Consider the following 13256-nt stretch of genomic DNA (forward strand, 5'->3'; position numbering starts at 1 on the left):
ATTTCTTATGTCTCATGATGTGCTCAGCATATAAGTTAAATAAAGAGGGCCATAACAAACAGCCTTGTCGTACTCCTTTCTCAATCCTGTTCTGTACAGGGTTCTGACTGTTGCTTCTTGAGCCTCATACAGGTTTCTCAGGAGACAGGTAAGATGGTCTGATATTCCCATCGCTTTAAATACTCCATTTATAGTTACTATAAAATGTTTGCTCTGCTCCCCATGTTGTATAATACATCCTGGGAGCTTATTTTATACCTACCCGTTTGTTTCTCTTAATCACCTGCTCCTTTATGGCGCCTCCTGGCTTGCCTCTCCTCACCAGTGACAACTAGTTTGTCCTCTGCATCTGTGAGTCTGCTTCTTTTTTCGTATATTCACTAGTTTGTTGTATTTGTATTTTTCAGATTCCAAATGTAAGAGCTATCATGCAGTCTTTTTCTTTCTCTTTCTGACTTATTTCACTTAGCATAATGCCTGCTGCAAGTGGCAAAATTTCGTTCTTTTTTTATGGCTGAGCATTCCATTGTAGACATGTGTACGCTGTGTATGTGTCTCCAGTCCTCTTTATCCATCCATCCACTGATGGACGCTTAGGTGACTTCATACCTTGGCAATTATAAATAATGCTGCTATGAACACTGAGGGTACATGTATCTTTCTGAATTAGTGTTTTGGGTATTTTTTGGATGTATACCCAGGAATGGAATTGTTCAGTCATATGGTAGTTCCGTTTTTAGTTTTTTGAGAAACCGCCATCCTGGTTGCTACTTAAGTTTTTTGCAGACTCCTCTGCCAACAAAGGTCCGTCTAGTCAAGGCTATGGTTTTTCCTGTGGTCATGTATGGATGTGAGAGTTGGACTGTGAAGAAAGCTGAGCACCAAAGAACTGATGCTTTTGAACTGTGGTGTTGGAGAAGACTCTTGAGAGTCCCTTGGACTGCAAGGAGATCCAACCAGTCCATTCTGAAGGAGATCAGCCCTGGGTGTTCTTTGGAAGGAATGATGCTAAAGCTGAAACTCTAGTACTTTGGCCACCTCATGCAAAGAGTTGACTCATTGGAAAAGACTCTGATGCTGGGAGGGATTGGGGCCAGGAGGAGAAGGGGACGACAGAGGATGAGATGGCTGGATGGCATCACTGACTCGATGGACATGAGTCTGAGTGAACTCCGGGAGTTGGTGATGGACAGGGAGGCCTGGCGTGCTGCGATTCATGGGGTCACAAAGAGTCGGACATGACTGAGCGACTGAACTGAACTGAACTAGGCACCTCAGCTGTCTGTTTCAAGAAACAAGCCCCTGTCTTTGTTCCCTATCACTGTTGTATTGCTTTTGTTTTTTGGCTTTTTTTTTTGTTGTTGTTTTTGCAATCCTTGGCCCCTGCTGCCTGGTCTCCTGCTGAAAAGGAGACAGAATAGAAAGAATGAGTAAACTGGCTAACTTTCCAGAATCCTGCAGCCTGGGCAGTGCAGAGTTGACAGTGTTCTGCTCTAAGCATAGGTGTTAGCCAACCAAATGCCAAGCAGCACAAACACTGAATGACATTTTCAGAACTATTAATATTTCATCAGAAATGATCACTTTTCCTTTAAATACACTGTCCTAAAAGGTTTTCTACATTCTTAACTATAATTTTATTCAGTCTAGGTCCTCGGAATTTTCCCCAAAGGAACACATCTTCAATTTTATAATGAAAATCAAAGGGGAATCAAGCTTGGATTTCAAAATTTAGAGTCAACATTTCCAGGAACTCAGGCCCTCTGTAAAGAGCAAGGCTGTGTATTGGGCACCTACTGTATGCCAGGCACTTCATATAGTATCCCATAACTTCATCCAACACATATTTATGAAGTACCTACAGTGTAGCAGAAATGTGATCTCCCTAATTATTTTTTAACACCATTTTACAAAAAAAAAAAGGACCCTTTCTCCATCCGTTTCATCTCCAGTGTTACCTTACCTATTCAAAGAGGCCTGCCTAGACTGGCATCTGAGGCTGCCACCCCTCTTCTCCCCAGCACTTCACTTGGTTGGCTAGTTTCCATCGGAGCCCCTATTTCATCTACAATTATGACTTATTTACTTGCTCTGCTAGATGGTGATCTCTCCCCCTCCGCTAGAATACAGGCTTCCTGAAAGCGAGGAACGCGCCAGTTTTTTTCATCTTCATCCTTCCCCAGTGTCCAGCAACTCACCAGCAGAGGGGAGGGCTCCAGGAATATCTGGGGAATGAATGAAGGAGGGCAGACGTGGAGGAAGTTGTTAGGGTCACACAGCTAGGAAGGCGCAGTGTCAGGACCCAACCCTCTACGCTTTTGGCTGCCATCTCAATTCAAGCCCATGCCTCTTTCTTCTTTTGAGGGCTCTTGATCATCCTTTACTGGGGAAACACCCGGAGGAACAATTATAGACTCCTGGGGCCAGAGAGCCCTGTAGGTTGCTTAAGGGAGCTCCTCCAGGGAGGGGAGGAGCCCACCGAGCCGCAAACGGTTTAGCTCCTCTCTGCACCTCCGCCCACCCCGGGGACCACTGATCCCACCGCTAGGGGAACTAGTCTTTCTCAGTAGCCTGGGGTGCCTGGGTTTGAACCCCAGTTCCCCACTTCTGGGTGGGCCTTGGATACACTCCTTAGAGACTCGGTTTCCTCAAATGTAGAAGGAGAGGACATGATGGTACTAACTTCATGAGGTTGTTCGGAGTGAATAGGACACAGAAAAAGTCCAGCGCCAGGCACATGGTAAGCCCCCGATCAAATGGCAATGAGGGGTGAAATCAGCGACTCAGGGGCAGCGCCCAGGTGGGTGCGGAGGAGCGGCGGGCCAGGCGGGGGCGCGATGTGCTGGACTTCTAACGGGGGCAGCGCCCTGGAGTCCTCCGGGCCCCGCCCCCACCCCCTCACCCCCGGAGGGCCTGGGGCACCGACCGAACCCTGAGCGTCCCGCGCACCTGGCCGTTGCGTTTGAAACCCACCAAGGAATCCCAGCGCTGGACGGGAAGCGTCCACAGGCAGGGAGCCACAAGCAGGCAATTTGGCCCAGCCGCCCCGCGGAGAAAGCGCCCGTTTAAGGCTTAGGGACCCTTCCCCGACAATCCCAAAGCCTGGCGAGGCGGGGAGGGGGGTCGTAGCTGGTGTCTGCTGGGGACAGCGGGCGGGCGCTGGGCACTGGGGGACTGTTCCTGCGGGCGGGCAGCTGAGCGGCAGGGAGAGGGAGACCAGAGGGGCTGGTGGGGCGAGCAAAGCGGGGCTCAGCCGGGCGGGGGGCCTGGGAAGACCCTCTCGGGAGAACCCGATGGCGGGCTCCCAGCCCCCGGTGCCTCGCACGATGCCAGGCCCTCACCCCCGCACCCCCAGGCTTAGCGGGCACTGATGGACTGAGCCTAGGGCCGCGTGGCAACGGGTGAGGGCCAGGGACTGTGGGGAGAGCCAGCCCTCCCCCTCCAGCTGTTCCCAGATGTCATTCTGCCCGCCCAGGCGCCTGGTTCCTGAGCTCAGGGGGATTCCACGGTTACTAAGCTACTGGTTTTTGTTGACTTTTAAATATTTTCTTCTACGGGAGAGGGGGAGGGGGGCAAAAGTCAGGAAAGAGCAACTAAAAACAGATCAAAATAAGCTCCCCCTCCCCGCAAGAAAGCTGTCCATTCACCTTTCAAACACAAACCAAGGGCCTCTGAACGCAGTCACCTTTCTGGACCAGTGGTCAGGCAGAACTGACCTCCTTCCTCCCCATCCTCACTGCCCTTCCTGGTGAATGAGGGGTGGTGGTGGATGGTCACCCTGTCTTCGAGCCCTGGGTGGACAAAGGGGCTTCTGGAAAGAGAGGAAGAGGATGGCCAGTGGCAATGGGCTGGCTTCGTCCTCGGCCCTGGTGGCCAAGCGCCCCTCCGCCCTAGGCCCATTCCCCAGATACATCTGGATCCACCAGGACACACCCCAGGACAGCTTAGACAAGACTTGCCATGAAATCTGGAAGAGAGTTCAGGGCCTGCCAGAGGCCCTGCAGCCCAGGACCTCCAAGGAGCAGCTCTCTGCCCCCGTGGCTGGCACTCCGAGAGACGGGCTCAGCTTCCAAGAAGAGTGAGTGTGCCCTTACTTCACGCAAGGGAGGAGGGAGGAGATGAGGGCTGACTTTCGGGGTCCGGGGGGAGTGTTTTGACCTGTTGTTCTGCCTGGCTAAACCCTAAAGGCTGTGTGTTTTCCCCCACCCACCACGACCCTTTGACAGTCTTTACAGGAACAAAATGATTGGGGTCCTGAAGTTACCTGGGTGAGGGGCCAGAACAGAACTATATTTCTGTTCCTGTACCAGCCCACTTCGAGGACATTTCTTGTGCAGAGGCATAGACAATACCAAGGTAGATCCGAAGACCTTGAAAAACCACCCTAGCCAGGGAGAAGATTAGATGTCTGTGGCTTTCCCCAGAGGCAACTAGAATATGCTTCTCCCCTCCCGCCCTGTAAAGCTAGGCATTGGCACAGATGAATTTGGTGGTTTTAAACCACATCTGGAATTCCCTAATACAGGGAGCAGCTGTCCCATTCAGCCTCCACAGAAGCCGCTGCAAGAGCGCACATCAAAATATTTACTGGGAAGGCATTGACATATTCAGAGGACATAATAGAAAATTAAAGTGCGGGAAGATGGCTGTAAATAGCCCGTTTCCTGGATGGGAAATCCTGTATCTGGGAAACACAGAGCTAAATGTTTCTCCACCAGGGCAAATTTGGGCAGATATTGTTGGGGATGGATATTTTAGAAAGGAGAGGGAGGAGCAGAGAGGAAGAAAGGACCTTGTTAGGAAAAGCGAATAAATCTGAGTTATTAATGTCACCTTTGAGCACGTGTTCACTGCTTTGCATCTTCAAAGAGGGCTGCAAACATTAATTAATCCTCCCAGAGTCCCAATAAGGCAGGTATTCGTGTCCCCATTTTACAGATGGATTAAGTGTTAATAATTAAGTGATCATTAAAGACTAGGTGATAACTAAGTGTTGCCTGTTCCAACACATGCTCCAGCTCAGCTCAGAGATGCTCTGAAGTGGGGGGACCCTTCAGGCAATTATCAACTGTTTCTGGTTTCAGGGATTTCTACGCAAGAGCTAGGAAAGGCAAAGTGTAACTGCTTCCCAGTTCACACTCCCTGAAGTCTGGTCCTTTTGGGGCTCATTCAGTTACTACACATAAGGGAAGAAGGCACTTTGGCTATTGCTGCCTCTCTGCCCCTGCTCAGCAGGACATGGCTGGGATGGGAATGGCCTGTCTACAGCCAGATTCCTGCTATCTGGCCCTCCGGTGGCACTGAGACCCACTGCCATCTGCTCTGGGACAAGGACTGGGCAGGGGGCCTGTGGGGCTGTGCTCAGCTCTCAATGGCCAAAGAGCTGATTGTCCCCTTTGTGAACCAAGGGTCAGTGGCAGTTTCCAGTAGCTGGCACCCTCTCTGCCAGGACTCACGGACTTAGTGGAAACAGACTCTACTTCCAGTCTGCACTTGGCTGGAAAGTGAACCTGGCAAACCTTTGGCCGGTCCGTTTGGCCTTGATTTTCTCATCCGCAAATGGAGGCTGATATGCCCTGCCCTGTCCACATCGAGTTGATAATGAGGATCAAATGTGATGGGGACAGGAAACAATCAGCTGCATTATCCCAGTGAGGCTGTCCCTAAATGCAGTTCTCAGGGCTTGGAGGTGTGGGTTGTTTTTTGTTTTGTTTTGTTTTGTTTTGTTTTTTGTGATCTGGGGTTTTCACATGATGCTGATAAATGCTAGAGTACTTCGGAGGCCACCTTCAAGTTGAGTGGCCTGATTTCTGGGTCCCAATCCCCACCTCAGCCAGAACTGTTCAGCTTTTATGGCTTTTGCTCACTGGAGTTCAGAAGTAAAGTCGCCAGTCCAGGTCCGATGCATGAGAGAGGGTGCTCAGGGCTGCACTGGGATGACCCAGAGGGATGGGATGGGGCTGCAGGATGGGGAACACATGTACACCCATGGCTGATTCATGTCAGTGTACGCCAAAACCACTACAATATTGTAAAGTAGTTAGCCTCCAATTAAAAAAAAAATCATTAAAAAAAGTAAAGTAAAGGCTGCACTGAAATAGAAGATTCTGCCATAAGAAAAGAGCTGGGAAACCATTGCCGTAGCTGAATAAACGATATCATAATTGCGCAGATCTCAACCAAGTAGAACACAATGAGCTATTCTTGAAATAAAGGCAGCTGCGATGGTGGAGTCCGATAGCTCTGGTTTCAGATCTCATTTCAGCCCTGTGCCAGCTGCGGGATTCGTTTAATTTATGTGAGCTTCAGTTTCCTCATCTGCCAAATGGAGATGATTACTATGCATTTCATGGGGTTGTTGGGATGATTAAATGGGATATTTAAACATTCCCAGTAATAACTAGGATTTGTAAAAATTCCTTATAATGATGATGGTGATTTCTTTAAGCCCTACAATTATTACATGAACTGGGGACTATTTTTAAACTCCCCTTCTTTTGAACTTTTTGTTATGCAAATGTTCAAACATGTAAAAGAGAATGGTGTAGTGAATGTCTGTCAATCAACTTCATTAATTATTAACTTTGGTCCATTCTTGTTTCAATTCTTCCTCCCCTATTTTTCAATCAAATCCTTTTTACAGATTAAATAACTGGTTTGGAGGGCTTCATTTCTTCTTCTGTAGGCCTGAGGTCCTACAGTTAGGAAGTGGTGGAGTTTCAGAAAACAAGCCTAGGACCATCTTACCCACTATGCGCTGGTGTTGGCTCCAGGAACTGAGACATCTTTTTGGAAAGTCAAAATACTTGGCAGTCTCATGTTCTGGGTGAGCAAACATAGCTAACAGAGTTCATATCCAGGGAGCTGTCCAGCATATTTGTCAGATGGCTTCAGGCCCACAAGATAACCTCTCACCCTCTCAGCTAATCTGTCTAGTGTTTCATTTGTAAACCCAGTTTGGGTTTTGGTAATGTTAATTGCTATCAAGGCAGCTAGACAAGTAAGTTCTAGAACTCTTATTAGCCAGAATTTTTTTTTTTTTTTTTGGTCCCCATTTATCGTGGAAACCCAGACATCTCAAGTTTGAAAGAGAACTTGGAGGCTGTTTTCTGTTGCTTGAATCCTTTCCTTGACATCCTTGCTAGATGGTTATCCACTCTCTTAGATGAGAAGCTCACTACTTCCTAAGGTAGCTCCTTCCCTCGATATGATCTCTATCAAAAAATCATCTTCTTTTAGTGCTGAAATCTGTCTCTATCAAACCCATTGACCTAGATTCTGCCCTTAGGGCTCCAAACCGAACCTATCCCCCCTTCCTCTCAGTAGCCCTTTTAGTTCTTGAAAGATGGTAACAACATCTTCCCTAGGATTTCTTGTCTTTGTAAGCTGAGTGTCTTTGTTTTCCTGAGCTTCCCTTCATGTTTGGTCAGTTTCCTGCCCACGCTGCTGGTTCTTAGGGCAGTGCAGCAACCAGAACCAAGTACGACAATCCAGGTATGATCCAGTCTGAGCAGACTGGGTTCTCCTCTTCTATAGCCTATATTCCTGTTCATGGCAATTAACACCACATTCATTTTTCTCCCCAAGCTGACTTCAGCCTATGAACACACTTCGAGTTCACTCATCCAATTCTTCATTCAACACATACTTATTAAGCCATCTACTGTGTGCCTGGCACTGTGCTGAGAGCTAGTGAAATAGAACTGTAAACCAGACAAGGCCCTCCTTTCCTAGAGCTTGCGTTCAAGTAAGGGAGAGAAACACAAAGCAAGTAAATAAAAGAATATAACTTTAGGATGGAAAAAGGACTGGTGTTCTAGTTGGAAGAAACCAATCGTAAGCACATTAAAGTTAAACCAATAATTTCAGCTAGGGAGGAATGAGCTTATGGAAACAAAACTGACTAAAGTACTAAGGGGACTTTCTTTAGATGGAGTGGTCAGGGAAGAACTCTCTGAGGAGAGGTAGTCCTTTGAGCCAAGACCTGGGTGCCAAGAAGGAGTCAGCCAGGTGAAAATCTAAGGAAGGATGTCCAGGTAGAAAGGAAAGAAACCGCAGACTCTGAGGTGTGAGTGGGCTTGGAGAGGGACAACAGGGCTGGGGTGTGGTGAGTGATGCAATGTGGCTCGAGGTGATATCAGAGACAGGCGGGCAAGGTCTCAGGGGCCTGGAGGACCTAGTGGGGAGTTCAGATTCGATTCTTCATGATATGAGTTATGGGACACCTTTGGAGGATTTTAGGAAGTGGGTGTAACATGATAGCATGGACTGGTTTTTAAGGATGCCACTAGCTGCTGTGTGGAAATGGGGCGGGTGAGAGAGCAAGCTGGGAGGCCTCTGGAAAGACGTTCAGTAGCCCAGGGAACACAGTGGTGATGGCGACTGGTCCAGAGTGAGGGCAGTTTCAGTGGACAGAGGGGGATTTGGCACATATTTCAAGGGGGACCAAAGGAGCCTGCACACAGACAGAGACATCAAGGCTGAATTGAGGTTTTTGGCTTGAGCACTGGTTGGACAATTTATTGAGGAAGAAATGGAGAGAAATGGGCTGTGAGGGAGAAATGTGTAGCTCTGTCTAATGTCAGTTTAACTCCAGAATCTCATTCAGTCATCTTTTAATTAGTTTTAAATTTGGGCCGAAAGAATTGTGGCAAGTCACTTACTGACTCATATTCTAGGATTCCCTATTCATTCAGTTTCCCTGTTACTAACACTGCACAGTCTCGGGATGGGGGTCTGGGGTTTGCTGTTGACTCCATTGGCTGGCCCGTGAAATGGCGTTTGCTCATGCCTTCATTTATGGAGTCAGTCAACAAACACTCGTAGTCGCCTTCTGGGTGCCAGGCCCTGTGCTGGGTCCCTGGGATACACAGATGACTAGGACAGAAGGCCATCTCTCTGAGAGCTGCCAGTCCAGGGGGTGGGATGGACACAGGTCCCCGTGGCAGCAAGGACATTCAACAGATACTTGTGCGTCTACTGCTTCCCTGGTGGCTCAGCTGGTAAAGAATCCACCTGCAATGCAGGAGACCTGGGTTCGATTCCTGGGTTGGGGAGATCCCCTGGAGAAAGGAAAGGCTGCTGGAATACTCCAGTATTCTGGCCTGGAGAACTCCATGGACTGTATAGTCCCTGGGGTCGCAAAGAGTCGGACACGACTGAGTGACTTTCACTTCATTTACTGCTTGCCTGACAAAAGTGGGAAAGAAATACAATGGCGAAAAAGATGGGGAGAATCTACGAACTCCCATAGGGATCTTCAGTGTCTTGAGAAAGGCAGATCACAACATAATAGGTTAAAGGTTCTGGTGAAGTGCCAATTCCATGGGTGACCCAGACTTGGGGTTCGGGGAAGGCTTCCTGGAGGAGGCTGGGGGAGATGAGCTGGAAGGATAAGTCTACAGAAAGAAAGGAAATCCATTTAAGCATCTAAAAGACAAATGATTTCCTGGTTGGCAGACTTCAGAGGTATCTGTTGCAAGAAGAAATAGGGCTGTTTTGCACTTGCTCTAGTAAATCTTCACTGTTTGCACCCATCGGCCAGACCTCCAGGTGGGAGAGCCGCTGGGACTTGGAACCCAAGGCACTGCCTCCTTTGAGCTGCTCTCTCAATAAACCAGTCCTTTGTCGCTGCCTGCATGCTCAGCAGCTCAGTCATGTCCTACTGTTTGCCTCCCTATGGACTGTAGCCTGCCAGGCTCCTCTGTTCGTGGGATTTTCCCAGCAAGAATACTGGAGAGGCTTGCCATTTCCTCCTCCTGGGGAATCTTCTCAACTCAGAGATCGAACGCACGTTTCCTGTGTCTCCTACATTGCAGACAGATTCTTTACCGCTGAACCATCGGGAGACCCCGTGGCTTGTTGCTTCTGTTATTTAAACAGTAAGACACCCACCTTTCCACTCCCATTCCCACACAATTTCCCATCACCCCGAGGGAACTCCCCATCTTTCCCTGCATTTACAGGACTCTTTCTGGACACTTTCTTCTCAAGACCCAGCTCAGGAAAAAATGGGATGAATCTTACTTTTCTGTAACAGTTGTTTGGAATATATCCCCACTTTTATTTATTAATTTTCTTAAAAAAAAAAAAAAAGCTTGAAAACTAGTGATGGGAGTGATGAGGAGACTTGCACATGAGAACTCAGACCGTTGCCCTAAAGCCAGTTCTGCTCCTGGGTACCATCCTCTTCCCTTGAAGAGGTCAAAGTCCTCTTTGAAAATCTGAGGAAGCTGCCATACACCATTTGGCCTGAAACACATCCTCACATCCCTTGACATTTTGGAAGGTGAGAGAACCCCCGCTCCCAAAGTTGGAATCCTTTTCTCATGGACACTTGAGTGTCCCCTCCCTTAAGCTTCCCAGGGCTTTGTCTCAGCCACTGCTGTGATCCCCATCCCACTGACACCGATGCATCCTCCAGCCTGGTTGTCAGGTGAATTAGTGCACATCCGGTGCTGCCGACAGAGGTTTAAGGGCCTCAGCCCTTCCCTCCTCCAACCTCCTTACGCAACTGTTGGTCGCCTTCGTGATGGTTTTTGATTCCTTGCCTCCCTGCAGGCTTCTCTTCCCCCATTTTCAGACCATCTTGTCTTACTGTTCCTGGTTCCTTTCCCTCTTGGATGTCCTTCACCCTTTGCCAACTTCATCTTCCTGGAACACATTAACAGCACTACTCAGGCATCCCCATGTATTCCTCCTCGTCTTCTGAACTGCCTGACCTGGTCTTGAAGTGTCTCTCTAGTTGGCCCTGCCTACTTCTCTAGGTGTAGCCCTGAGTGCTCTTCTCCAAACTCCCTGTAAACCAGGATGTGCCATGAGCAGGCATACAACTCCCCTGCCGTCACTCAAATTATTCCTCTACCAGGAATGCCTTTCTTCCCTATGTCTACTGAAATCTTACCCATCCTTAAAGACCTGGAATTAGCATATCATCCTCTAAAATTCTCACTTCTGACCCCATTTAACATTTTTCCTTTCTCCCTCTTCTATGTTCCTTTTTAAAAAAATTTAAATAAGCGATTATATCCCCTCTCTTTCCTAAGAGTTTAAAGGTGGCTCAGATAACAATAAAATGAGGAGACAGGTGGATTTAGAATCCCAGTATACTTCCCAGCTGTTGCCAAGTTGCTCACAATTTCTATGCCCCATTTTCCTCATCTGAAAGGTGGAAAAAGTCATAGTGACCACCTAAAGGACTGTTGTGAAGGTTAATGAAAGAATGTATGCAAAGTTTGCACAGCACCTGGCAGAAAATAGTGATTCCAAATTCACCATCTTCGTTGTCACTCTGCTATCATGAGTATCAAGGATAAAGTGACAGGGGTTAAATAATCAACAATAGTGTGGGAGGAGGAGACTTATATACCAGAAAACCTAAGCCCAGGGAAAGTGCTCAGTGGAGGCCAGCATGTTGGTCTGAGACTCTAGGCAGGTGGAGCCAAAAGTGGGAATATAACAGTTGGTTTCTGTAACTCATAGCATCTCATAGGAGAAAGCAGGACGGACAAGTGCTTCCTTAGCTCTGAGGACCAAATGGCAGAGGTCTTTAGATGAGGGTGATGGGACAGAAGAGTCAGTTTAAAACCAGCTCTTGGGCTGACTGATGGCCAGAGGGGAGGACACAGAGCTGCAGTGAGATGCATCAGGCTCATTCTGGAGCAGGGTTTCTGACGAGGCGGCCCTCTGGCAAGTACTGTACTCTGCCGGTGGCAACAGTCTCCCATCCCCCACTTGACCATGGCTCCTTAAGGGCAAGGGCTGTGTCTTACTCATCATTGTCTCCCCAGCGCCCAGCCGAGTTCCTGGCACTCGGTGGCAATGCAATGTGTATGAATGAATGAGTAAGTGAATGACGGATGAGCCATAAAAATGCCACTGCAAGGAGAATGAGGCCCAGAGGTGGCCAGGGTCCAAGTGAGAGGTCACAGTCATCAGAGGAAACTTTAAGTGATGTAGGGACAGGATGTCAGGAAGCCAAGACATTTCGAGCTCTTTTCTTCCTTCTGCCTTAAGCCTAAGAAGGGAACTGACGTTTTCGTGAGCAACTGATACGTGCCAAGCTCTGTTGTTTCCATTTTCTGTTTATCTCATTGTCTTAGCAACCCTTCTCCGTCGATGGTTAATATTATTCGATGGTTAATATTATTCCCGTTTTACAGGTGTGGAAGCCAGGGCTCAGAGAAGTTAGGCAACTTGCCCAGAGTCATCCAGCTCGCAGGGACCAGAACAGGGATAGGAACCTGGTGAAGCTTCAAGGCCAGAGCTGATTCCTGGCACCAGGGGCCCTTCAGAATAGCCCTTGCATGTCTGCTTAGTACCGGGAGCCGTGAACGATGAAGGCCAAGACGAATCATGATTAACATCCCACGTCCCGTGTCCCCCTTTTTAATTTAATTTTATGGTTTCAGGAGCCGTGTCGCAGGTTCTGGGAGCCTGCAGAGATGGGCCACCAGTGGTTTGGTTTAATCCCCTTTTTAATATCTTTGTTGCAACGTTCTTTCCAATTCAGCTCCCAAGTCACATTAAAAAAAAAACCTCTTCCTTAGGGTAAGCCTCCTCTTATTAAACAGATTCAAATGAAAAGTTTTAAAGATAATTTGAACAATAAGAATCACTCTGTAGCTCCCAGCCGAAGTTCCTTTATTGCTGTATTTATTCCCCAGTATTTCTTGTCTCATTCCCCAGCTCACTGAATCCGTCATTCCCCACCCCGCCACACACCCTCACCCTTCCTGTCCAAGACCTGACTTCTGCCCGCTAGTCTCTTCCTCTCTACTCCCTTCTTTCACCTCCAGGGCATGGCGGGTCAGGTTGAGGGCAGAGTGGGAGGTCTCACTTATACCAGCCAATCTGCTTTCTAAGACTGTCACACCTGCCCTGAGGGAAACGGGGAGGGTGCAGAGTCCTCCCTGTCCATCACCAACTTCCGGAGCTTGCTCAGACTCATGTCCATCGAGTCAGTGATGCCATCCAACCATCTCATCCTCTGTCATCCCCTTCTCCTCCTGCCCTCAATCTTTCCCAGCATCAGGGTGTTTTCCAATGAGTCAATTCTTCCTATCAGGTGGCCAAAGTATTGGCGTTTCAGCTTCAGCATGGGTCCTTCCAATGAATATTCAGGACTGATCTCCTTTAGGATGGACTGGTTGGATCTCCTTGCAGTCCAAGGGACTCGCAAGAGTCTTCTCCAACACCACAGTTCAAAAACAGCAATTCTTCGGCTCTCAGCTTTCTTTATCGTCCAACTCTCCCAT

The 13256-nt window shown here is 48.3% G+C and overlaps 1 protein-coding gene across 1 annotated transcript in view; it reads left to right on the forward strand.

The window, feature by feature from the left end:
• The window catches only part of C3H1orf94 (chromosome 3 C1orf94 homolog), a 43545-nt gene continuing 33868 nt past the window's right edge, over positions 3580 to 13256 (forward strand). Inside the window, exon 1 of the mRNA XM_005678733.2 lies at positions 3580 to 4078. Coding sequence (XP_005678790.2) covers positions 3753 to 4078 — 326 coding nt within the window. The 5' untranslated portion in view covers positions 3580 to 3752. The remainder of the gene's footprint in view (positions 4079 to 13256) is intronic.

This window comes from Capra hircus, chromosome 3 (assembly GCF_001704415.2).
Source record: "Capra hircus breed San Clemente chromosome 3, ASM170441v1, whole genome shotgun sequence".
Lineage (NCBI taxonomy): Eukaryota > Metazoa > Chordata > Mammalia > Artiodactyla > Bovidae > Capra > Capra hircus.